The sequence below is a fragment of the Bos indicus x Bos taurus genome, chromosome 22 (genome assembly GCF_003369695.1).
Source record: "Bos indicus x Bos taurus breed Angus x Brahman F1 hybrid chromosome 22, Bos_hybrid_MaternalHap_v2.0, whole genome shotgun sequence".
Lineage (NCBI taxonomy): Eukaryota > Metazoa > Chordata > Mammalia > Artiodactyla > Bovidae > Bos > Bos indicus x Bos taurus.
This window is the reverse complement of record NC_040097.1, coordinates 45557820-45585424: the sequence shown is the minus strand read 5'-3', so window position 1 is coordinate 45585424 and position 27605 is coordinate 45557820. Positions and strand designations below refer to the sequence as shown.

Genomic DNA, 27605 nt, shown 5'->3' with positions numbered 1-27605 from the left:
ACTTTATACCAGAGCTGTCACCATACTAATTTTTAAAGACTCATTTACCCTCAGGTAGAAATGGTGACATGCCTAGCATTTTTCATCACTTTAACGAGAGGCAGTTCTGTTGAAGATTTTGAACTTATTAGCTGTGCTGCTGGTCAAGGTTTTGTGGCTTGGATGTTAACCCCTTTCTCTCTACAAACGCTAAGTGCTACTTTCCATCAGTTAATAGATTGTCTGACTCCTCCTTTCATTCAAATCCCTGGAATATAGCTTGCTCTATTTAGGGAAAATAAAGATTTCTTAAACCAGCACTTTAAGGGATAGATCTGCATTGGCAACCCAGTCGCTGACTTGAGAGACTAGAGCAGACTTTTCAGCCTGGCGTTCCTGGTTACCTCCAGTGGCCCTGAGTCCATTAAAATTGACTGCCAGGAAGAAAACTTTGAGGACATACTTTAGTAAACAGTTACTTTACCTTCCCTTGGCAAATGCTTTATTAGACATTTGGAGGTACGTTTTTGCCAATCGGGCCATTTCTCATAATAAATGATTGAAAGCTTCTAATTTGCAGTTTCTGTCTTGATTCCATCCAGTGGCTACAGGCTGATTGTGATACCCACATAGTAATAGTCACCCAGTCCAGTGAAGAACTCTAGATTCTTCCATAACTTGGGACCTGTTGACTTGTTTGTGATGGTTGCTTCTTCTTTTTTCTTTTTTTGGCCATGCTGTGAGACATGTGGGTTCTTAGTTCCCAGAGCAGAGATTGAACCCAGGCCCCCTGCATCGGAAGTGCCAGATCCTAACCGCTGGATGACCCTGGTTGCTTCATCCTTGCCTTATAGCCTATGTTAATTATGCCCAGGAAGAGTACCAGTCCAAAATTGCGGAGTACTGTCTACTTTGGATGAAAAGAACAGCAACGGTGACTGCCACTGGGATTTCGTTTCTGTTTGACTTGGAGGTGACTGATATTCCTGGAGGACTGAGTCTACTGCCTTCTTTTCGACCTATACTGTTTCTGTTCGAGGTGTCTTTGAAATGTTAGCAGTGAGATCAGGGCAGCAATTTTCGTGAAACGTGCGTTAGTTCCTCTACTTGAGTTGACTTTTCTCTAAACGTAGGTTTAGTCTGACATTTCTCATGAGTAAGAGTTACAGTTTTCATATTTTTGCTGTTTGTGAAAGATACCAGATAATTTCCATGTATAAGAAGCTTAAATACAGTTTTAGCATGGTTGTATAAAAACTCATCTCTTAGATGTCTATATTGGAGGGCGAGCACTGGCACAGATCATTTTTTGAGGCATGTAAATTGTTTGGAAGGTTTTTCTGTGTTTGAATAGTAGTGGTCTGGTTTAACAGGGGAAATTTATAATATCCCAAAGTGTAGAGAGGCTATGGAGTACCCTAATTTTTGCATATGGCCTTTTTTGTGTGACCTGCTTTCTCATGCGATGGCTTGCTTGGTAATGATGACCCACACGGAACCACCTTTGTTGAGCGTGCTGTGTGAGTTGGAGACACACTCCAGTGGTAAAGATGTCAGTGAAAAGCTAGAAGTGAGTTTTGACAAGAATAACAGGGTGCATTCCAAATTGACAGTAGGTTTAACAGAGGCTGGTTTTACAACTGTTTTCAGCAGCTTGCAAAATGTGTGTAGGGCCACCCACACTTCCTTCCTCTTCTCCAGCCACACCCGCACACTTCAGTTGCTTCTGCTCTCTTCAGTAAACTGGGAGAGCATCAGTGTATTCTTGCAACACATACCAGTACTTGTTTCTCAAACATGAATTTCCATGTTATAAACACCCTCGACTGGATGGTCTGTTTCATTTAGGTCCAGCCGCATCATATCTGTGTATGAGCAAATGCTATCATAAGTAAGAAGACCACTTTAGAATGGCCTGATTTAGGGCTCTTGCTGTTTTAAAAGATGTCATAATAGTTAATGTAGTGATTAAAAATGGCGATTTAGAAGAACATAGTGCATGGAAAATGTTCATCCTGTAGTAGAGGAAAAAAGTAGTCCTGTGACTTCGTATACAATAAACTTTGTATAGAAGCCCAGGTGTAAAGAACTTAAGCCTGAAGAGAGGCTGTCCTTGATGAGATTATAGATGTTTTTTGTTTGTTTTTCATCTATGGTGCTTTTCTGTATTTTCCAGATTTTCTAAAGTGAACTTGTTTTGTGGAAATACTTAGAAAATGGTTGCCTCTTCCCCTCATCCCCAGTGTGTATATGTGTGTGTGTGTGAGTGTTACCCCATTTTGTGTCTGGCATGTATTATACATAGAAAATAATTGGGAAGGCTGTGTCCAAAATGTTAACAGAGATTATCACAGAGGGTAGAATAATGGATGATTTAAAAAAAAAATTTCCCCCCCTTTTTTTGGCCAGTATATATGTTCTGATTGTATTGTTTCTTACACTGCATAGATGTTTCTTTCATAATTGAAACAAAAATACTGAAAGGAAAGTAATTGGTCAGTTGAAAAAAGAAGAATATAAAGAAGAATATAAAGAAGATATAAAGTTATGTATAGAATGATCACACCTAGGGTTTGGGGGAGGACGGATACATGTATGAGTATGGCTGAGTCCCTTCACTGGTCACCTGAAACTGTCATAATATTGTTAATTGTCTGTATTCCCAATACAGAAGAAGAAGTTTAAAGAAAAAAGCAAATAGTTAGATTTTGTGGGGTGCTTTATTGAAAAATCATCAGACTTTGATACCCAACTAGAGATTAATTTCTTTACCAATCTATAGTATCCATTTGCAGTTTAACACACTTTAGGAAACCAAGCAGTCCACGACTCTGTGCGACCCCACGGACTGCAGCCTGCCAGGCTCCTCTGTTCATGGGATTCTCCAGGCAAGAATACTGGAGTGAGTGGGTTACCATTTCCTTCTCCGGGGGATCTTCCCAACCCAGGGATGGAACCTGGGTCTCCTGCACTGCAGGCAGATTCTTTACCTTCTGAGTCATAGGGAATTTTGTGAAAACAGAAGAGAGACGATAGCTCAGTAAATTCAGTCTCTTGAGGTAGAGGGGAAGACTGAAGGAATTTCTACCTGGGTGGAGGAGATTACTATCATCATGACCGTGGTAGTGGTGGTAGCTAGTATTTACTGACTGCTCCCTCTGTGCCAGGCTTTATTTTAAACACTACCTTTATTAACTGATTTAATTCACCGCGACCTATGCCATGCTCCTGCTACTGATGTTTTCTAATGAGGAGACTGACCATACAGAGACGTCAGGTTTTTCTCAGGTCCAAGTGGCTAGTGGCTGGTAAGCTGGCATTCAGATCCAGTCATTAGCCTTAACAGAACCAGTCCTCAACCAAGCTGGACCATCACACTGCCTTGCCAGACTGTGGATGAAACTGTCTGTTGGAGAGAGAAGCAGGCGTGGGTAATGGGAGGAGCTATTGTATCTCACTTGGAGCTGAAGGAGCAGGTTGGCATCCCAGAGTTCACCTTTCTCTAGATGTGGGCCTGTGCCGTTGACTTTGCTTGGCCCTGTCTGTGTGAGCAACTGTCTGCATTGCTCTTCATCCCCTCATTCCCAGCAGTAAACTTGTTTTCACAGCCATCTTTCCTTCTTCCTCCTTTCATCTTTCCTACTTCCCCCAACCTCTTCACGTGCTCTTTTCCCAGAGCTCATACGAGCTTGAGCTTAATGATTACCTGGACTCATCTGTAGTATGTTGTATAAAGTGCCTTGGCCTAGTTTGAATGTTTAGAACTTGAAATTGTTAATACGATGTTCCAGTGTTGAGGAAAGGCCTGCAAGGCTGCCTTAGTTCCCTCCCTGTGCCCCGAGCTTAGGTATCAGTGATCCCCTCACATGCTCTTTGTTCCTGGAGTTTCTGTTTTACTGTCAGGTGGAAAGCCTCTAGTGCGGAGCTGTTGTGTGTGTCCCCCAGCACTACTGTTGACTTTTGCTGGCCTTCTGGAGGACGGAGGGCTGGAGAGGTTGCCCTCCTCGGCTATTGGAGTGGGTATTTCATGAGCCAGAGAGGCTCCTGCAGGCATGTTGGGCTTTGAAGCCTGGCTGAGCAGCTTGGAGTCACAGGCTGCTGCTTGTGGGGCAGGCGGAGCCTCCTGGTGCCTACCTTGCAGGTTCCTGGTGAGGATTCATCGCGTTGCGGATTCGTGCTCATTTCCCAGGAGGCATTTCAAAAACAGTGACTTTACTCTTCATTATTATAATTCCCTCCTCCTTCAAGTGGAATAATCCTTTTACTCTGTCTGCCTGAACCAATCTCCGTGTATCTGTTCACTGTGAAATCAGTTCAGTTCAGTAGCTCAGTTGTGTCTGATTCTTTGCGATCCCATGGACTGCAGCATGCCAGGTCTCCCTGTCCATCACCAGCTGTCAGAGTTTATTCAGACTCATGTCCATTGAGTCGGTGATGCCATCCAACCACCTCATCCTCTGTTGTCCCCTCTCCTCCCACCTTCAGTCTTTCCCAGCATCAGGGTCTTTTCACTGTGAAATACCTGTTGCCTAAAGATTCCTTGAACGGGCTGTAGTTGACAGAGGGGAGAAAAATAATGGAAGACTGGGTCACTGAAAACAAATTCTCCATTTTTATTTGTCTGTCAAGTTAAAACAAATAGAACTAAACTAGTATCTTTCTGTTTTCTTTTAGGAAAAAGAAGCGATTAACAAAACACAGTGATAACAAGGATTACTCCACATGCAATTTGCAGGGTATGTCTTGGAGTTGGTACACAGTCGCCTTTACTTTACATAAGCCACATCTTAACATTCTGCATTGGTGTTCAGAATGATTTTCAGGCATTGCAAGATCCTCAGATATCAAAAATGATTTAATTATTTCCTGTGTTAAGTTGCTCAGTTGTGTCTGACTCTTTGGGACCACATGGACTGTAGCCCACCAGGCTCCACTGTCCATGGGGATTCTCCAGGCAAGAATACTGGAGTTGGTTGCCATTTGCTCCTCCAGGGGATCTTCCCGACCCAGGGATTGAACCCGGGTCTCCTGTGTTGCAGATAGTTTCTTTACCGTCTGAGCCACCGGGGAAGCCTAATGGTTTCCTATACTAACTCAAAATACACTTGATAATATGATTAAACTATTTTAAAAAGTGTTGAATAACAAGGATATTTTTCCTTTCACATTTCAGTTATTTGTAACTTCCTGTTTTTTTGGTTTATAATTGTAGTTTGATAGACACTGAAAGTTACTCAGTCGTGTCCGACTCTGTGTGACCCCATGGATAGTCCATGGAATTCTCCAGGCCAGAATACTAGAGTGGGTAGCCTTTCCCTTCTCCAGGGGATCTTCCTAACCCTGCAGGAGACCTGGGTTCGATCCCTGGGTTGGGAAGATCCCTTGGAGAAGGGATAGGCTATGCACTCCAGTATTCTGGCCTAGAGAATTCCACGGACTGTATAGTTCCTGGGGTCGCAAAGAGTCTGACATGACTGAGCCACTTTCATTTCACTTCACTTTCAGACAATGAAAAAGGGATGTGTATCCAGAAAAGTACCCAAAGAGTGAATTCTTTGATAGTGAAAGCAATTAGTCATTTTACTATAGGTAGCTTGTCATTAAGAAGATACCCTATGAGATTTTTCCCCATGAACTTACTAGTAGATTAAAAATTATTTCACTGTGCCCTTTTGCTAACCCACTTTTGGAAAGAGAAATGACAGTGTGAATGGTGATTATCTGTGGGTGTCTGAGACCCTAAAAAAAAATCCTGCCCATATCTGTATATTCCTTTGTAATACATAAATCTTTAAAAAATAATTAAAATGTAAACCAACTGAAATGTGTTTATAAAGCCTTGATTTCTGTGCCACTTTCCAGGAATATATCTAAAGTGATAGATGAAAAAGTAAATATTATATAACTTGGGGGCAGCCTGAAGAAGTTTTTTTTGAAAGCTAAAGTTGCATATGTAAGCTTGTGCAATGGAAACATAAACTCAGGTAGAATTTTAAGAGTTATTACTGCCCTTATAATTAATCAAAGCTAAAGATTTAAAGATAGTTTTCTGCCCCCTGGAGTTAGCTTAGAATTTTTGTTTTTGAAAATTAAATATGCTTAAATCAACTTTATTTTGGGGAACTACTATCCAAATAAAGAAATATCTTTCCTCTTGGATTTTCCTGTTATCAATAAAATGAGCAGCTCAGATGACAAGGATAATACACAGTACAGAAGAAATTTGCTTTTTCTCTAAAGAGAAAGCCACATAAGCCGTATCTTAACAGTGCAGGTTTCTCATTTTTAAAAGTCTCAATAGAAATAGGATTTTGTTTCTGAAATTAATTTGCAGAAACAGTGTAGAACAGTGGTTAAAAGCACAGACTTTGGTGACTCTCAGCTCTTTAACACACTGGCCTTAGAGCCTAGGCCAAGTTACTCACTGGTTTTCTGCCTCAAAATGAGACTAATAATCCTATCTCTGGGGGCAGTTTTCAATTAAACAAAGCACTCAGAATTACTCTGAGGGTAATTTACAATTACAGAGAAGTTTGAGGTGGCCCCAGATATGTGATTCAGATCATTTTAGCCTGCATGGGAGAATGACTGTGAGAATATTTTTTTAACTTTCACGATATTATTACCCTAAATATAATATTGTTTAGAATGGTCATATGTTTATAAGAGGTCTGTGCTTTGAAATAAGAATTCAATTTGAACCTTCAGCACTTACCTGAAACACAATACTTTCTTGGCTATAAAATGGGAATAATACTGACCTCTTAGGGTTGTTCAGATCCAATGACACAATCTAATCTGATTCAGTTTTTGCAGACATATATAGTGGGTTTTCAGTAAATGTTAACTGTTAGCTTTTCTTCTGTTCTTTTAAGCAAAAATGAGATTTAAAGGTATTTAATGCTAGTGCTTAAAAAAAAAACAACTTTTATGTACATACAGTTTAGATTTTTGGGATATTATCACCTAAGTAGGGTAACTGCTCTAAGTACTGTTAATAAAAAGTTACTGAAAATGTGAAACTGCATATGGGAGCATCAGAAAAGGCTTCACTGCATGGATTAATGTGCACTAATAGGAAAGATCTAGTCTTAGGAGACGGCTGTATTTTTCATGGGATTTGGTTATTCTATTTAATTTTGGTAAAAAAAAATAATAGTGTGAGTTTAGTCTCTGAGATTTAAAATGATGTCTTAATTTGTATAATAAACATTTAAAAATTTTTCTAAGTCAGGGTCATTTATAAGAACCTATTTCTGTATTTTAAGGTTTATACTATAAAGGTTAAGAATTTTAAACTCGCATATAAAATGAGGTTTTTAAAGCCAAATAATCTTTAACATGCAAATAGTTTAAATGCATGCTTGTGTGTTCTTGAAATGTATGCACATCGTGGTAGGTTTTGTTTGGGAGTTGGAAAACCATAATAGAAACAGGCATAACGGATAAGCACAAAGAATAAGTACCCATCAGTTAGCAAATATTAAAACACCGAATGTGTACCAGATACTGTTCTAGGTACTAGTGATGCAAGAGCAAACAATTTACTTGTAAATATTTTGAAAAAAGTTGCATTTCAAAATTTGAAACAATTTGATTACTTGTTCTATATAAAACACTGTTCTTGGCGTTAGCAGAGGGTAGAAATAAAACATGGAACCATAGAGTCCTTAAGAACCTTGAGGTCTCAGGATGAAGATGGTGTGTACTGTAGCCTATAAGATTAAGACTACCTGGGGTGGAGGTGTCTCAGGTGCTTTGGAGATACAGGGGAGGGAGGTAGATGAAAATACCCCAGAAAACCAAACTATACTCTTCTGGGAGAGTCAGAAGTCTTTACTGAAGGGATTTTATATTAAATAGTGCTGATTTTGGAATAGCAGGAAGAAGTTTGTTGGTTTCTGTCCAAGTGTATATTTGTTGTGTTTTCCCTTTCTAGTCAGTCCCAGACTTCTTTTTTAAGATGCTAATTGAAATTACTTTTGGAAAATATTCTTCTTTAAGTGCTTTTTTAAAGCATATCAAACTTGCCAGTTTTCTTATGACATCACTGAAAAATTGTTTAAACAGATTAACTTTGTATCAGTTTGCAAAATACAATGGCATTTAAATGATCAAGCTTTATAATGTAAACCCTAAATCTGTAAATAGGTAATTATAAATGCCCCTGACTGATTTTATGTCTCAATATATTTATTTCAAATTGAAGCTATAAAAGGATAAGTCACAGAAAACTTAATTTTATTTCTCTTACTTTGTAGATGTCCATGACGATATTGAAAATGAATTCCTTATTTTCACCAGATATATGAGAAGATCCATTTTAAACAGTCTAAATATTTTTTCTCACGTCGGACCAGCATGGCAGGATTCAAGCGAGGGTATGATGGGAAGATTGCTGGATTATATGATCTGGATAAAACCTTGGGTCGAGGTCATTTTGCAGTGGTTAAACTTGCCAGGCATGTCTTTACAGGTGAAAAAGTGGCAGTAAAAGTTATTGACAAGACAAAATTGGACACACTAGCCACTGGCCATCTTTTCCAAGAGGTGAGATGCATGAAGCTCGTGCAGCACCCCAACATTGTGCGCCTTTACGAAGTGATTGACACCCAGACCAAACTTTATCTTATCCTGGAACTCGGGGATGGAGGAGACATGTTCGATTACATAATGAAGCATGAGGAGGGACTCAATGAAGACTTGGCCAAGAAGTACTTTGCTCAGATAGTTCACGCCATATCTTATTGCCATAAACTCCATGTGGTTCACAGAGACTTAAAACCTGAGAATGTGGTCTTCTTTGAAAAGCAAGGTCTTGTAAAGCTGACAGACTTTGGTTTCAGCAACAAATTTCAACCAGGGAAGAAGCTCACTACGAGCTGTGGCTCTCTTGCATATTCTGCCCCAGAAATTCTGCTTGGTGACGAGTACGATGCACCCGCAGTAGGTAGGTACCTTTCAGTATTTGCTGTCTTGAATTCTACTGGCTGAAGTGTAGTTGGTCAAATCAGTTGTTGTTTATGTGAAAATAATTTCTAAGAGAATTTCTGTTAAATGGATCTTAGTAAACAGATTGGGTTTCATGACTGCTGTGTTTCACTAAAGCTGTCTGAGTTTATTTTACCTTATAGCTAGCTAATGTCTAAAGTATATTTGTTAGCACAAAAGAAAAAGAGTGAGTTACCTTTTAATGTAACCTCTCATCAGCCTGTTTTGTTTTTTTTTTAGGGTCTAGGTGCTTTTCCTATCTTTTTAGATACTTCTAGTTATTTCCTTCCTGTGAATACATTTAAACAGTCACAAGACCCGTATTAGAAAGGCACTGGGAATATGACAGTGTATAGCGTGAAGAATTCTGGCATTGGGATCATTTATTGTGACCTTGAGCAGTGAACTTGACCTCTCTGCTTCATTCATCATCCAAAGAATAGATCAGATACGGGTATTGAGTGTTACCTTGTTTACTTTTCACAGTGACACCTGTGGTGGTTACTATCTTCCTGTATAGGATAGAAAGTTGATAACAGAGTGCCTGCTGTGTGGTGAATTCCAAAAGAGTGGCAGCTCTTGGCATTCCACCCGCCTGCTCCCTTCACTCCAACACTTCCTCACGCTCTTACTCGCCATGAGTTACTCCGTTGTGACAGAGTGTTTATTGCTTTTCAGCTTGTGTCAATTTTGTCCCTTTGGAATCAGATTTGTTGTGAAGGTCATTTAGGAATTTATTTTCAGTTTTTAAGGATTTGTTAATCTGAAGGTGTGGTCAGCTTTTAAAATTTTATGTTTAATCTTAGAAAAATAATCCTAATATTACATGCATATGATATCAAACTTCATAGATAATGAGCCTTTCATTTGCATTCTGATTATTTAAAATGCAGGTTATAGAAGATTAAAGATACACATTGAAGAGTGCTGATCTTACGCTGAATACTCTGTGCACCAAGGCACTGTTTTTCATGTTAGACTATGTGTTCTGGAAAAGAAAGGGTTAATAAGTGGTTTCTACCCACTACAGATAACCAGGCTTCACTGAAGGCTTTCATTAGAATATTTGAGGCAGACAGTTTTTGATTAGTGGAGACTAATATGCAGATGAGGAAACATCAGTGTGTCAACGTGAAAAGGATATTCAGCCTCACTAATAATCAGGGAAAGGCAAATTAAAACTACAGTAAGACACTGTTTCTTACTTTTCGTATTGAGCAAAGCTAAAGGCAGACAAAACCAAATGTGGGTAAGACTATAGAACATGAAGAACTCTTGCACTTCGTAGATGACAGTTTGTCGGTAACTAGTAGAGTTAAGTAGACATCCTGAGACCCAGTGGTTCTGCTTCCTGTGTATGCACCGTAGAGAAGCTCTCATATATGCTGGAGATTTTCAAAGAGTGGTTTTAGCAGTATTGACTGTTCATCAGCAGGAGAATAAATTGTTCATTATTCATATGGTGAAACTACAGCTTAGTGAAAATTAATGAATTATGTCAGCATGGCTGGAGTTTCACAAACTTGTTTAAGTGAGAAAATGAGTAAAGAGGACATACAGTATTAGAACATTTATACAAAAGTTTAAAACATACAAAGCAGTATGAAACATTGTTTAGGGCTGCAGTACATGCAGTGAAGTATGATGAACATGAGAGATCAAGGTAGTTAACTTCTGAGGTGCAGGCCTGTCTACAGGATTTCAACTGTATTGGTGATGCTTATTTCTGAAGTTGGGCAGTGAATGTGCAGGTGTTCATTGTAATGTTCTTTTTTCCCTCCTCTTAAACATTGCATCATAGAACTTTAAATAAGCTTTTAAAAACGAAAAGAAAATTGTCTGAAAGGATAATCACCAGTCTGATAAATGGTTAACTTATGTTGGTAAAGTGGAATTGGGTAGAGTTCATTTTCATTATCTGTATTTATTTCCATACATTTTGTGTAATTGTGTGATTGAAATTACCATAGAATTGCTTTGGAAAACAAATGGAAAGTTGCATTTCTGTTAATGTAGTATTAGTTTATTATGCCAAAATCAATCACTGATTTTTCACAGATACTTAGCAAAATTAGTTGAGGATAAAGATTAGAATCTGTCACGTAATTATCAGATATTGTTAAGTAAAACAACTTTGGTTCAATTTTATAAGTTTTTTAAGAGTACACTGATCCTCAACATTGATAATTAGTTCAGAAATTGTATTTTATTATATTCAAAGATTCAAATTTGATTTTATTTAACTGCACTTTTCTTTCTGTATCATTACTTTTTCTTTCACTTTTTATTCTTTCTAGGACCTTTGAGTTTCCCTTCTGATTTCCTTTTTAGTGTCTTGAAAGCTTTTTTCCTTTATTGTCCTGATTGCTAATGAATAAGTCTGACTGTGTGTTGTCTTCTCCCACAGTCTCTGGTAACATCTCAGGAATTTCACTCTGCAGTCATTGTTCATCGCTAAACTTTACTGCTTTGTTTCTTGTTGAGATTTTTTTGTTTTTTAAAAATTCAAAATGGATACATTTCTTTTTCTTTTTAGCTATTTGGTTTTAACTTCTAATTTTAGTATGTTACAGTCAAATATGCCTGATTGGTTTCTGCTTTGGAGAATATTTTTAGATTTTCCGTGTGGTTTAGTACATAGTAATTTTTGGTTACGCTTCCCTGTGTGATAGAAATATTTGTATTTTTGGTACATATAAAGTTTTTATACATAATTGAGATTGTTAATTATGTATTTTGTTCCTTTGTGCCATGTTTTTATTCTTATCTGTTATTTTTTGAGAGAATTATGCTAGTCCCTTACTCAAATCTGTCAGTTTTGTATTTAATCAGTTTTTGCTTGTACCTGTTATTTTCATGCTGTGTTAGGTACATAAAAGTCTATATAATTTATTTTACATGATGGGTTATCACTTTTAGCAGTATGAAACTGTGCTTATTTGCTTATTGCTTTAAATCCCATTTGTCATTTTGTTTCAGGTTTATCTTAAACAGTATATAGCTTTATTAGGTGTCCATAATCCATAAGACTTTTAATAGGTGAATTTAGTCCATTCACATTTGTTTTTTTACTGGAATATTTGGACTTATTTGTACTATTTTGTATTTTTCATTTGCCTTATTATTTCATTATTACCTTTTGCCATATTTTGTTGGCGTATTCAAGTTTTCTTTGCTCTTCCTTTAGTGGTTTGCAAGATGTGCAATCTGTTTCTCTGTATTAGTGCCTACTCTTAATGTCTAGAGTTAATATTTGTTTCATTCCCTCTACCATACAAAAAACTATAGTTTGCTTTCACTTTCCTTTATTTGCTTTTATTTTATAAAAAAATTTTACTTTTGAACTTAATTTTACTAATTTTTTGGTTTACCACTGATTTGCCTCCCTTCTGTCTTAGATTACTTTTGTTTTGTTTTTAATTCTTTAGAGAAGATTTGTGAAAAGTTTCCCAAGTCTTTGTCTGAAAGTATCATCACATTTGAATGGTACTTTGGCTGGGTATAGAAGTACATATTGAGAATTGTTTTCTTTCCAACTTTAAAGATACTTTCCAGTCATCTTTTGCTTCATATGCTACGGGGGCAAAGTCTCATGTGAGATTAATTTTATTTTCATTGTTGGGCTGTACTTTTCGTGTAATCTGTGGTGCATAGTTTCACTTCTAGAAATGCCGTATTCAGTGGTTTTTCTTGGGTGTTCTGTTTGATGCACTTGGTTCATGTCTCATGCTGCGCTCACGTTTGCTTGGTGCTTGGGGATTGTTAGTTGTGTGCTTAACTTTTTAATTTCTTTTTGGAGATTCTCTTAAACGTGTCATTACTCAGTCGTGTCCGACTCTTTGTGACCCCATGGACTATAGCCTATGAGGCTCCTCCGTCCATGGGATTTTCCAGACAAGAGTACTGGAGAGGTTGCCGTTTCCTTCTCCAGGGGATCTTCCCGACCCAGGGATCAAACCCAGGTCTCCTGCATTGCAGGCAGATGCTTTACCCTCTATGCCAAAGGGCAAATACACATACCAATGAGATTCTCTAGTAGTCTGCAAATGCAGTGTCTGAGTAACCTCCAGTTGATGTGGGGGAGGAGCAGAGGGTGGCCTGGTATCTGGTCTTAGTATTTGACAGACTGTCAGACCACCTCTGCCCCTGTGCCCACAGTCACCACCCTGACCTGGAACAAATACCTGCTTGTTCATGCTCAGTGAGTTGCAGAGTGAGAGAACTGGGTTCATTCTTTTTTAAAATTTTTTTGGTGGATTCATTCTTGTAGTGATTGTCTTCAGTGCAAGTCTTTCCTATTTCCAGACTGTCTTCTGGAAAGGGCCGACACAGATGCTTCTATCAGCTGGTTCCTCTTTTAGTCTGATCCTGTGTGCCATCTACCTTTGCTGCCATATCTAGAGATTTGTGGGGAGAAAGAGAGCTGGATCATACTCAGTGAGCTGTTGATTCCAGTGCCTCTGTTGACTTTCAAGAATGTGAACTAAGTTGACTTCACCGAGTTAGAAGGGAAAAGGAAAAAAATGGGATTATTCAGGCAAGAATACTGGAGTGGGTTGACATTTCCTCCTCCAGGGGATCTTCCCGACCCACGGATTGAATCTGCTTCTCCTGCATTGGCAGGGGGATTCTTTACCACTGAGCCACCAGGAGAAGACTTTACTCTGCTTTAAAAAGCAAAACTATACTATAGGTTTCTTCAAATATAGAAACTCTAAAATGAAAAAAACTGTTTCTCAGATCATGCACAGAACTTTTCAGTTGTAAAACCCTGACATTGTTTATATCTTTCTACTTCACTACATTTTTTAAGTTTAGTTTCAAGTTGAAATGAACTAGATTTGATACCGAAAACTTTATCATCTCACTTGAGATTCAGAGGCTTCCAGGGAAGTTAGTTTTGGAACTGAAAACCTCTATATTAGGTGCTTCCTAGTTTATAGACAAACAGTTTCAAGGATGAAATATTAGATCTCTTCATTAGTTTATTATTTGCTAAATTAATATGCAGGAGAAGTCATTGAAAGCTAAATTACCTAAGACGTGGGACCGTGTTAGTACGGTGCACAGGTTTGGACTTAGAAGTCAGTGCGGATGAGCTTTGGGGATGTAAACAGAAGGTCTGTATACACTGTCCACAATTTGCAGTATTCAATAGAGATTATTCACGTGTGCAGTTACAAGAAGGTAGGCAGAAAACTAGAGTTCTTTTTATAAATCTGTGTTTTGTCCCACATTAAAATCTTACTCTCAGTAAACTAGGAATAGAGGGGAACATTCTCAGCTTCATAAAAAACATCTTCAAAAATCTACAGCTAACATACTTAATGATGAATGACTGAATGCTTTCATCTTTATGCTTTCCAAGTTTAGAAACAAGACAAGGATGTTCACTCACCACACTTATGGGGCATAGTACTAAAAGGCACACAGAGTGGAAAGGAAGAAATAAAACCACCTCAATCTGCAGAGGACATGATTTTCTGCATTGAAAATCTCGAGATGTGTATTTACAGAAAAATTCCTAGGAATGATAAGTGAATTCAGCAGGATCACATGATACAAGATCAACACACAAAAACCAGTTACATTTCTCTATATTAACAAACATCTGGAGCCTGAAATTAAAAATGGTATATTTACAGTCCTGTGAAAGAAAATGTATGTATCTAAGAAAACACATATAACAAAATAATTCATGCTGAAAAATGCAAAATGCTAATGAAGGAAATTTAAAAAGTCTTAAATGAATGGAGAGACGAATCATGTTCATGGATTGGAAAACCAGGTAGTACAGATGTCACTCTTGCTAATTGATCCATGGGTTTAATCCAGTTCCTGCCAAAAGCCCTGCAGAGTTTTTGAGGACATAGACAGCATTATTCTAAAACTTGGGTGGAAAGGCCATGGACCCAAAATAGCTAAAACAATATGAGAAAGAAGAGCTGGAGAGGAGTCGCTATTATACCACTCTGGAAAATAGTTTGGCAGTTTCTTATAAAACTAAATATATACTTCCCATACAGCTCTGCAGTTGCACTCCTGGGAGTTTATTTTCACATGAAAATCTGTATGTGGTTGTTCGTAGGAACTTTATTTGTAATAGCCCCAAACTGGAAACAGGTCACATGTCCTTCAGTGGGTGAAGTTGTGGTGCATCCTTGCCCTGAAATGCTATGCAGCAATAAAAAGGAACAAACGATTCATTTAACAGCCTGAATGGATCTTAAGAAAATTATGCTGAGTGAAAAAATGCCAATCTCAAAAACTCACATACTGCACAATTCCCATTTATATAACTCTTGAACTAAAATTAAAGAGATGGAGAACAGACTGGCAGTTGCCACAGGCTGGAGATGATAGTGAGTGATGTAGTTACACAGGGATAGCATGAAGGAGCCTTGGGTGGTGGAGCACTTCTGTAGCTGGTGTCATTCAATGCGTCTATACCTGGGATGAAACTGCATGGACGCTGCACACGCTGAGTGCATGTAAAGCAGGGAAACCCGAATAAGCTCTGTGGAGTAAACCAGTCAGCTTCCTAGTTGTGGTGGTGTGCTATAGTTACGTAAGCTGTTGCCACGGAGAAAATTGGGTGAAGAGTACATGGGACCTCTCTGTGCTTTTTTTGTGTGTGTGGCGGGGGGAGCAACTCTTGTGAATCTATAATTATTTCAAAATAAAAAGTTAAAAAATACTTACTATTCTTTGCCTAAGGTGAAAGTGAAGTTGCTCAGTCGTGTCCAACTCTTTGCAACCCCATGGACTGTAGCCTACCAGGCTCCTCCGTCCCTGGGATTTTCTAGGCAAGAGTACTGGAGTGGGGTGCCATTGCCTTCTCTAGGGGATCTTCCCAACCCAGGGATCGAACCCAGGTCTCCTGCATTGTAGGCAGACGGTTTACCACCTGAGCCATCAGGGAAGGTAAGTATTTCAATGTAGATGTTCCTGAGCTGTTGTGTAGGGGTTGTTTTTACTTTATTTTTTAACAATAATGCCTCATTATGGTCTGAGAGTGAAGGTCGCCATGGCAGAAACACACTGCATTTTTTCATTGCTAACAAATTATTTTTATATTGTATTTTAAAAAATAAAACGAATTGTAAAACCAGATAATCAGCCAAAAATTATCCTGTATCCACTGAGGCCAGAGCATTGAACCTTCACCATGTTGAAAATATGTACTTGCATTTATTTTGGAGAAGTGGTTCTTAGGTCTTTCTGACTCGGTAATGCCTTAACATCCGAGGAAGTCTATGGACACATCTTAGAATTGTGTTCTTTTTAATTATTCTTTTCTTTGTCCTGACTTACTGCATGTGAAGAACATCTCAAAATCCAGTGTGAATTTAAAAATGACTGTCTGATCTCCCTGAAAAGAATTACCTTGTGTTGTCAAAAAGTAGATCAGTAAAACATAAATTCAGACATTCTTGACTGTTAATTTATATGCTAATTATATCTTGTATAATATTTGGGAAATCTTGGTGTATTTAAGCCCAGAGCTATAGTTAAGCTGGAGGCCACATATAATGTGCTTACAGCAGTCATTCCTCAGTCTCTTCTAGTCCTGTGAGAAAGTATCTCTACACTCTCTTAACCATGGAAGAGTCTGTCAGAGGGCTTAGGAAATGGGAGCCACCAAAAGACCTGTGATTCTAGCATTATATGTATAAAACATTTAAATATTCTCTGACATTTTTTAAAGGATTCCTCCTTCCTATACAGATAGTGCAACCTAACCTAAACTTTGTGACGGAACTTTGAAGTAATCCAAAAAGGTGTGCACAGATGAGAGGTTTCTCCCATAGGTTTCCATCAGTCTGCCATTATAGCGTATACCGTGAATGCCTTGCTTTTATTTCATACTTGTTACAGAAAAGCCGTTATGTACTCGCTGAACGCCCTTGCCAGGCTGCACCAAATCTGTGTACAGTTTCAGTTTTCTCAGTTGTCACTCATTAGAGACAGATGTCTTGTAATGTTTCAGTATTTTCTGACTTGAACCTTTTCTTCCCGGTCAGAATCGGGCTAAATTTTATATTATTTATTCTTATCCTGTTTGTCATTTGGACATAGGGTCTCGATGAGTGTAGGTTGGAAGACCTTAGGCATACGTCAGAGTTTTAGGCCCCAAACTCCGGAATTTGGGATTACCTATTTTTAAGGGGTGATTTATGCCTCTTCTGTGTGTAGGTAAGGAAGTTTGGTCCTTTTTAAAGTAGCACCTTATTTTACTCTAAAAAGGAGTCATAGAACCTACTTGTGTAAGTGTGCCCACCATGAGCTGCACTGGACCCTGGGGCTCAGGCCTAGTCACACGGGTAGCATCTGTTTGCTGAGAAGTGAAAATACACATCTGTAGAAATGTGGCACACGCCTTCCACAACCCAACTGTGAAACACAGGGTCACATGCTCTGAAAGGTACCTTTTTCAAAGTATAGTGCCATCACTTGTCATATAAAACCAAAAGAAAAAATGAAAATCCTTCCCTAAACTTTCTGAAGTTTCACATGCCTAGGAGAAATGAAAATTATTTCAGAAATCACAATTAAAAATTGATCTGGCATGAGCCCTTTGTAAGTAAAAGCACTTGATTTGGTATTAGTTCTGTCTTCACAGTGTGTTGGCTTTAAATGTGAATGTTGTTTAATTTGAGAAGGAGGTAGCAATGCCTTGAGTAAAATCTTTTGGGTTTTATAAATAAACTGTTATTGAATTTAATGTCTATAAGGAAGATTCTTGAGCAGGAAGTGTCAGGTGTGGTATAGTCTTATAGGTACCCTGTAGATGGGGTTTTTTAGGCTAACTCAACTGTTGATTTCTTAATGAAAGGTTTGAGAAACATGATAAAAATGATTTGCGTGTTTTTGATGTTTTCCTTATTGCCTTTTTAGCCATGGTGTATATTGTTCTTACTGTGTAATAAGGTCAGATCAAATGAAACAGATGACTGTTTTGAAAAGTATAACTTACTGTCGAGTGGTATGGTGAGATTTAAACTGGTGGTTCTTAACTCGTCACTCACCAGTTTCACTGGGGGAGATTTAAAAAAGAAAAACAAACAAACCTTACCTGGGCAACCCTGCTAGAGATTCTGATTCTGATAGTCCTTGAGTGAGGCCCCCCCACCAGAAGCTTTCATGAGATTCCGATAAGCATCCAGCCTTGCCTACCACTGATTGGAATCCATAGAATCAAATGTTTTCAGCCACTAGTGAAAAAATAGATTCCCAGTATTCTAATGTTCTTTTAGAGAATCAGTAAGGAAAAAAAATTATTTTTAACCTTTAGGTTCAAATGTGGATTCATTTTGATGTTGATAATGGAGCTTAGTTTCTCCCCTCCACCTCCCACCCCCCATTTTTAGGCACACTGTGCTCATTCAGTGAAAACCAAATTTCAGGTCCCTTTGAAAAGTTTTCTGATGCTTCTCCGCTTCCTGGAGCTTGAAGCTAAACACTCATCAGGGTCCCCTTGTCCTGAGGAACCCAGAGACTGTCTTACCTGCTTCCCTTCCACAGCGGTCAGAAAGGTGCTTCACTGCATCGCTCAGAATCCATTTCTTCGTCCAGAAGATGTGCAGTACCTTTGCGATTTTCTCAGGGCTCTGCCGACTGTTAACTAGACAGGGGTTTCGTTTTGTTTTAGGTGAATCTGAGTGCACCTCTTACTCCCTGTAAAATCCTGTAGAAAGACAAAGGTGTGCAGAGCTGGTAATTGCAGGCCCTGTTCGAATAAAAGCCAGAAGTTTGCTCACCTGCACTTGGTGTGTGTCTGTTGTCTGAGGAGGGCAGATTCGGGGCAGATTCGGGCTGGGGTGCGTCTCGCTCTCTGAGGAAGCGGGTGAGAGAATGCATTCCAGCAGCAGCTCTCCTTTTCCCTGTGCTGCTGCCCTTCTCAGACCCTGACAGTTCCGGGAGAGGCGGCCTCTGGGGCTGGGGCGAGGGCCCAAGAGCCGGGGTTGTCCGCAGCTCTGGGGAGAGCTGTAGGGAGGGGGCTTTCTTGGGTCTGCAGCCTGAGGCCGCTGTCTTGGGCACCCAGCGCCCAGGAGGAACACAGTGCTTCTCAGTGCCTTTGAGAACAGGACTCTGTTACATCACTCTTCTGCTTGGGACATCTTAAAAGGCTTGCCATTTCACTCAGTCAGAACTGTCATCCTCACAGTGGCTGGCCTGGCCTTCGAGGTTGGTTCCCCCATTTCTTTCCTGACTTTCCTTCGCAGTTTTTCCTGTCATTGCTCAGCCGCTGGGCCTGCCGGTCACCCTCCTCCTGCTCCAGCCCTGCCCTCAGGCCTCATCTTCCTACCGCTTCCGCTCACTTGCTTCCGCTCACTTACCCGTCCCTCTGTGTTCTGGGTCGGAGTAGTTCCTGCCTTAGGGTTGTTGTAGGGATTAGGTGAATGGAGACCCTGGGGAGTCAGCCTTCAGCCATCAGCTCTAAGTGTCTGCACAGCCACCTCTGGAAGAGAAACAGGACACCTTGCATTTCTGCGGCGCTGCAGTGGCCTCCTTTTCCTACCTGGGGTGCTCTCTCCTCCTCTGGGCATGTGTCCTGGCGGAATTTCTGAAATGTTGGCTGCCTGGCGAAACTGGGAGGAAGGGCATGAGTGCATGTGCTTTCTCGCTCGTGTTTGTAGCTGTGAGTAACTTTCTGAATGTTAGGTTTGTGTTGAGGGCGTAGATTGGCTTCTGAAGAAGGGTGGGTGGGTGGGGGGGTGTGTGTGTGTGGGGGGGTGTGTGTTAAGGTTAGGTTTTTTTTTAAACACTGAAGGTCCTGGTATTTACTTGATAACTGCTTAGTTTCTTGCAACTTCAGAAGAGTTGTTCAAAATATACAAAACAGTAACTATTTTAATACAGAAATACATATGAAAGGAGAAGGCAATGGCAACCCACTCCAGTACTCTTGCCTGGAAAATCCCATAGATGAAGGAGCCTGGTGGGCTGCAGTCCATGGGGTCGCTTCACTCTCACTTTTCACTTTCCTGCATTGGAGAAGGAAATGGCAACCCACTCCAGTGTTCTTGCCTGGAGAATCCCAGGGACGGGGGAGCCTCGTGGGCTGCCGTCTATGGGGTCGCACAGAGTCGGACACGACTGAAGTGACTTAGCAGCAGCAGCAACACATATGAAAACTGAAGCCACTTGTCTTCACCACTTATCTTCACTTCAGGTGTGACACAGGAACCTTTGGGGTGTTGGAAATGTCAGATTTGGTTGTTTTTTATGCCATTTATTTGTGGAGAGAAATATACACCTGTTAAACACTAGTTTGCAGAACAAAGAATCAGAATAATGTCAGTGATGCAGGAAGTTCGGAATCCTTTCAGTCAGAATGCACATTGTTGGACAGACTCGGAGCTCCAGATGCCCCCACAGAGTGACTGTCTTGTGTTTAAGAACTGTGAAGGATGTGTATCTGCTTCCATCAGGGCTCTGGGCTTCATCCCTCTCCTGTGTGTCTCCTGAGGTGGGCCTGGTGGGACTCGTCAGCAACAGGCCCCCCACTTTCTGGGGAAACCCTGCCCAACGGGTCCTGGAGCTGTCGTTACTCCCAGAGTGGTTGGGACATGCTTTCACAGTCACCTTAACACACAGCTGGCTTCTTCCAAGGGCTGTGACTTCTTTCAGTCTGATCCTCATGGTAGCGTTGACTTTGGTAGAGAAAGGTGGTTCAGTCGTGGGACAGGGCATCTGGAGCTAGGCCAGGTCATCAGTGGGACTCCTGTGGAGCTGATGCTTTGATACAGCCACGATGCCAAGTCGTGTCCTTCACCGATTTTTATTTCTTAGTCCCCTCATTCTGAGTAACCCATTTTCTATATAATCTGCTCTGTCTTTGGAAGACATTGGTGTGTCTTAAGTATTTTTATTGATTTATTAGCCTGACGGTGATTTAGTTAAAATTATACCCAGTATAAGGCACTGCCTAATTTAATATTTTAGAACTGTTTATGTATTTGGCTGCATCATGTCTTATTGCGGCATATGGGATCTTAGTTCCCCAACCAGGGATCACACCTGCCCCTGCCGCATTGGAAAGCAGATTCTCAGCCTCTGGGCCACCAGGGAAGTCCCCTGATTCAGAATTATTTTAAACCGTGAACCTAAGGAAAAACTGTGGGTCCCCAGCATTCGTGGCAACATCTGATGAGTAGGAAAATAAGACTGTGAAGTTAGATCCTCCTCACAAATGCACCCCAGTCCCCCTGGTGCCTGGGGTGCAGCCGGGCACAGAGTAGGCACTCTGGTTTGTTGGATAAAAACAAAGGCTTTTAAATGGCTTAAAAAAAAAAGGTGATGAGATGCAGAGGACATGCATCCTGTTGGCCTTTTCCCTTCAGAATTGGGTGGCATGATGCCAAGCATAATTGCTCCAGATGGCAAGCTTGTCCTGCGTGCTCAGTAGTGAGGTCGTGGAGAGAGGGAACTTGCGTCTGTTTCCATCTTGTCTGTCTATGTTCCATCTTCATCTCCTGGTAAACATGACGAGCTCTTCCTGTTTGTTGAATAAACATTGCAGAGATAAGGAATGAACATTTACCGTCTTCTAAACTTCTTTACAAAGTTTAGTTGTGGTTGCCCTCCCTGCCTCCTCCTGATCTCTTTGGTCACATCATACCTCCTTTTTCTCACCTTCTGTTTGGTTATTTAATGAGTCCTAGACTCACCACGAGTCTGATGAGAGCTGTGGGGCTTCTTTGGGAGAAATGTGGAGGTGCAGTTTCTGAGGGGTTTTATGAATCATCATGAAGCCCTTTTTAAAATCTGACCTTGGAGCCGCATAAAAAGCGGGCCCACAGCTTTCTGAGAGAAAGGATGAGCACAAGCATGATTGCAGTAAACCTCGGGGCGTAAACACAGGTGCAGAGTCGGGGCCTTGTTTCTTGTGCGTAACTCTTAAGAGTTCGCATTTTCCTTATCGAGTTTTCAGTTTCCTAGCTATGACTTGGGAAGATGGTAATGGAAAATTGGAGGTAAAGTTTTAAAAGGGCTACTTCCAAAAGGAACGTCATGTCATTTGAGGGAGCACTGTTCTGTTTTTAAAAGCTAAAATAGATTTAATTTGTTGGTTATTGGGTATGTTTGATATGATTTTTTTTTAAAGATTTTTTTGATGTGGACCATTTTCAAAGTATGTATTGGATTTGTTACAATAGTGCTTCTGTTTTATGATTCGGTTTTTTGGCCCTGAGTCATGTGGGATCTTAGCTCGCTGGCAGGGATTAAACCTGCACCCCCTGCATTGGAAGGCGAACTCTTAACCACTGGACTGCCAGGGAAGTCCCATGATTTTTAGAAAAAGTAAAAAAAAAAAACCCACATACTCATTTTTGTGTTGTAACAGTTCTTGTGTATTAACTCTTCACCAACATTTGGAGGTTCTTGTTACAGTGTAAGAGAACGTGGATCGGGAGCTCCAGTAGATGCAGGGAAGCCCCTCAGATGGTGTGACCCTCTGTTCCAGGGTGTGGAGCCCAGTTTTGTACTCATTTCTAGAAGGCAGAAACTGATTTAACAAATCCTTAATAGGCTAATGTACACACATACCAGTAGATTGATATATCAGACATTAAATATCAGTTCACTGTAAGCTTACATTCTCGCATCAGAGTAGTTTTATTTTCTTAACCTTACCTGTTTTTCAGAGTTTTAAAAAGGATGGTATACCTAAGGTACTCTTATAGTGTATTAAAAGTTGATTGGGCTTAACCCTTTCAGGGACTTTTGTGATCCATTGAAACTTTGGAGGTCATAGGATTCTTGTTTGAGTCGCGGCCTCAGCTCTAGAAGGAGCTCTTTCCAATCTGGAATTTTAGTTCACCTATTCCTCTTGTTTCCAAGGCTTCAAAAGCATGATTCTGCAAGTTACCATTTTGTTTCTGGTTGTTAGAGCAGGGCCATCCGTCTGCTGTAGCCCATTCTGCTCTGCCTGGAAGCAGAAGATTCCCGGAGGTTTTAGATTAGTCCGAATTTTTTCCTCAACCATGAGAGTTTGTGGGTGGGGCACAGTGCCATCTGTCCCGCGGACAGTTGTATTATCAAGTTGTCAGTAAACAGCTTGATGAATTCTTGGATTTGCCATCTAGCTTCAGTAGTGAAATCATCAGTCAGCAGAGGCAAGAATAGAAAAGAACTTGTGTTCTGTGACTTCCTAACCTTTGGCTCTTTGAGCTGCTCTCTGGAGTAAAGGGAGCAGCTTTTCATATGGTGAGGAGGCTTTCTCAAGTTGTTCTTGTGTTGTTTTAGGTAGGATAAGGTGAACTTCAGAATCCTTAGCCATCTGTGTTTTGTACCAGTTAGGGAACTACTTACTGATCACTTTCTTTAGATGAATTCTTGAGTTGTCCCAAACACAAGCGAGCACCAGAAAGCAAGCAGATAAAGGGTGGTGGGATGTTGACATGGGCTGTCCTCGGCCATGTGTAAAGCTCATGTATTTTGTTTACAGTTGTCATTTTCAGAGTCTCACTCATATCCTTATTTATTAGTCAATTTTACATAACATTCTAGGCAAGATCAATAAATTTGTTTTTCTAACCTTCAGCTCATAGGTAACACAGGGGCTTCCTAGAGGCCAGCACACTGATAGCAACAAGAGTTGAGGGAAGAATCATGAAATTGTAATCAACAACTCTTAATTTTGTCCCTTTGTTGTCTAGAGTCCAGGCTTTTATCTGGGCTTGTGGGTACTTTGGAGGTAGAGTGAGATGCGTGGAAGCATTCTAGAATGGGAATCCTAGATGGAGGGTAAGGTGGAGCCATCTTTTATAAGCCAGATGTTTATTATTTTCTCTGTAAATGAATGAACAGAGATGAACTGTGGCAAGACCCAGGACACACAGGGCAGCAGAGCCTTGTCTCCGGGAAATCCATGACCAACCTATAAGGTCTTGTGCATTTCACTGCCCAGCACAGCGCCGGGCGTGTACGTGCTGAACACACACATCGGTTTCTGCTGGTGGCCCTGTAGAGTAAGGACTGATGCTGGTGATTAAGTGATGCAGAAAAAAAGAAGAGGCCCTACTGATTTAAAATTCTTCCATTATCAGAAGGCATCATAGGAAGAATTATTTAGTAAGTCGTACGGGAGTAATTAAATATTTCGAGAAGAAGGGATGATAGATCCCTACCTGTGTCATATGTCACAGTAAATTCCAGGTGAATTCAGGATTTGTATATGAAGAATTAAGCTCCCCTAGAGTTGAGTATTCATAAGATCTTGGCATTTCTAAACAGGAATCATAAGAAATTGGTGATAGATTTGATTACTTTATGGGTATGGTGCATATATGTTTAAAATAAAGTTATAATGGGAACAAACAGGGGAAATAATTTGTAATATAGATAACTATTCTTACTATAGAATGACCTCTTAAGAAATCATTGAGAAAACTCTCAAGACAAATGCAAAGATTTGCTTTACAAGTCATAAGAATAGCCAATGAAGAAGGAAAAGGTTAACCTTTAAGTAATTAGAATATTCGGTACTTAGTGTAAAGGGACAGCAATGAAGACTATGTGGGGGACTCCCCTGGTGTCCAGTGGTTAAGACTGTACCTTCCAGTGAAGGGGGATGTGGGTTTGATCCCTGGTCAAGGAGCGAAGAGCCCACATGCCTCACGGCCAAAAACCCAAAACAGAAACAGTATTGTAACAAATTTAATAAAGACTTAAACATAAAGACTATATGGTATAAAAAAAAGGATTATGTGAGTCAGTGGAATTGAATAAAGAATCTGTAAATGAACACACGTATTGTTTGATAGTTTCTGATAAAACGAACGTACAGCCCAGCAAGCCCACTCCTAGGTGCTTACCCAAGGCAAGTGAAAATTTAAGTCTGCCCAGTGCCTGTACACACGTGTTTTTAGTGACTCTATTCATAACTATCTCAAGCTTAAATAAGCTGTGGAACACCTGTGCAAAGGGATACCACTCAGCAGGAAGAAATGATGGATTATTGGCACGCGCAGCAACATGGACAGATCTCAGATGCATCGGTGAAGGAAGCCAGACTGCAGACAGCACACACTGCATGAGTCCATTTATAGGCAGGACTTTTGGGACAGAACACAGACCTGCTGTTGCCAGGAGCTGGGCGGGGAGGAGGAGTTGTCTGCAGGGTGGCACGGGGAACTCTCGAGAGTGCTGCTCTGGATCTCTGTGTGTCTGCTGTGATGGTGGCTCCGTGACCGCGTATGGTAGAGCTTGCAGAGGTGCACACTAACAGTGGTGAACTCTAGTTGTGTCAGTTTTACGTTGGAGAAATTGGGGGAAAATAACCGGGACAGCGCAAATTAAAACAAATCTGTTACATCTTTAGCCTATCTATTAATAATAGGCTAATATGAAAGATTGTGGTATTGGGAAGTGGAGGCTTGCCTCAGGCTGCCAATAAAATCTTACTGTCATTAAACACATATCTCAAAATCTGAAGAAAGTAAATGTTAACTTTTAAAAACAGGAAACATGTGGTTATATTTGGGAGAGCTTCTTAGGTAAAGTTTTAACGTGAAGGAATCTAACAGTTATAATTCTGTGTAGGACCAACCAGATTGTACGTTTATTGTAATCCCTAGAAAGATATATTGATTTTTTTTTAATGTAGGAAAGTATCCTGTGTATGTTTTTAAACAACATGGCTCCTGGTGGTTTCGTCACTGAGTTGTGTCCGACTCTCTGCGACCCCATGGACTGTAACCCACCAGGGTCCTCTGTCATGGGATTTCCCAGGCAAGAATACTGGAGCGGGTTGCCATTCCCTTCTCCAGGGGATTTTTCTGACCCAGGGATTGAACCCACGTCTTCTGCACTGCAGGCAGATTCTTTACCGGCCAGGCCACCAGGGAATTAATTCCATGCATTTTAAAACCACATGGCTAGTTTAGGCTTTATGCATAGAGAACTAACCAAAACGCACATTTCAAGAACTCATATTTTGAATTTTTGAACCTTTTTTTATATAGAGCAAGTACGCTATGTTAAAGTTTATTTCTCTTTATCCTCAAATGAGGATGTTAAAATCTCTTGACATGTTTAACATTTTAGGGAGTCTAGAGGAATGCTGTGTTCCGTTAAAGGACATGCCTCATTTGACTTTGTGCCTCTGCACCCAAAAAGCTGACTTTGCTGCATTTTCAAAGAGAATTACAAAAGTCAGCATATGCAGGTGATTTTTATTAACTGGTATTTTAATGGCTTATATATTTGTCTCATGTTAGAACACCTCAGTCTTACACAAAAGGCTCAGTGTTTTTAAAATCAGTTTAAGAAAACATGAAAATGTTCCACTAGCTATTAAACTAAAGCATCAAGTTAGTGGAGACTTCACATTTATTCTTTCGTCTGCATAACTGGTATTGTTTGAGATGACATTTTTAGGTTTGGTACTGAACTTGGGACACTTTTTACTTTCTAGATCAGAGTCAAATTGTGACATCACTTCGCGTTTGTCATAATCCTGTAAAATCACTTCTTAAAATGAAATCAGAGTCCCCGAAGTGTCCGTGATGTGGCAGTGATCCCCATACCCTCTCCTTGCAGAGCACCCATGTTGACATTTGGAGAAGGATGTCCTCTTAGGCATGTTGCCATCCTCTTGAGCTTTGTTAGTAGACGCAGAAAATATTTATCATATGAACCTTTTAAACGTTGTGGCTAGTATTGAAATTGGACAAAAGTCAGAGATTTTTCTCATAAACTTGTAAAAGGAAGTTTTTAGGTTTCACAGGCTTTTTGTTCTGAGATCTGATTTTGGAAAGGTATGAGTTTGTAACTGACTGTTGCTTCTCCAAAGTATATAGAAACCAGTGCTTCGAGGGAGGAGATTTCTAGGACCCTGGAGTATCCACACTGACTCTGGGAGTGTCCGCAAGCTGGATGACGGGGGGTCTGGCTTCAGGTCACCTTCCCCTTGAGAACTCTCAGGTTTGTCCGGAAGCAGGGAAATGGAGCCGGAGGGTGACCCAGCCTGCAGCACTGCTCTGACCCCTCCCAGGCTTCACGAGACGCGAACCCGCTTCCTAGACACCGTAGCACCAAGATACCACCAGGAAGACAGTTACCCAGAGCGTCTCTGGACCACAGCTTCGCCCTGGTTCTTTTCATCACATTCTGTAAGACTCTCAGGGGTGTTTGTGAAACTTCAATGAGTTTAATATTTGAGTTTTCTTAATCCTTGAAGGAAATTATTTGTGCTGAAAATTAAAAGCAATGTAATTCCCATTATTGCTATTCATGCAGTGGGGAGGTTGGTCTGTGAAGCCCTTAAGGGAGCCCTGCAGAACCGAATGTCCCCACACCACAGGTTCACTGTGAGCCGGTGGCTCAGTGAATAGGGAATGCGTCCTAGACGTTTTTCAAATTACCTTCTACATTCCTATAAAGAGGTTTCTGCTTGTTCATTTAAAATATGTACGCATCAGAATAGTCTGTTAAACACAGCTAATTTAGATTTACTTTTTAAAACAAGTAATAAATGAATGGTCTTCTAAGGTAATTCAGATAATACAGAAGTATATTTAAGAAAAAGTGTAAAATCCCTTTTGCTTTCTCCTGCCGGTTCCACTGGGGCCTCCCAGTTTGCTCAGTAGTAAAGAATCCTCCTGCCGATGCAGGAGATGCTGGAG

At 40.3% G+C, this 27605-nt stretch overlaps 1 protein-coding gene across 3 annotated transcripts in view; it reads left to right on the top strand.

The window, feature by feature from the left end:
- SNRK (SNF related kinase) overlaps positions 1-27605 on the top strand; it is a 66106-nt gene that overhangs the window by 8754 nt on the left and 29747 nt on the right. For 2 of the 3 annotated variants that reach the window (XM_027522167.1, XM_027522169.1), the window contains 3 exons: positions 4654-4715; positions 8241-8360; positions 8456-8929. In XM_027522167.1, the coding sequence (XP_027377968.1) occupies positions 4654-4715; positions 8241-8360; positions 8456-8929 (656 nt within the window). Of the gene's footprint in view, positions 1-4653; positions 4716-8240; positions 8930-27605 lie in introns of all 3 variants that reach the window. The other variant, XM_027522168.1, reaches the window with a different exon arrangement.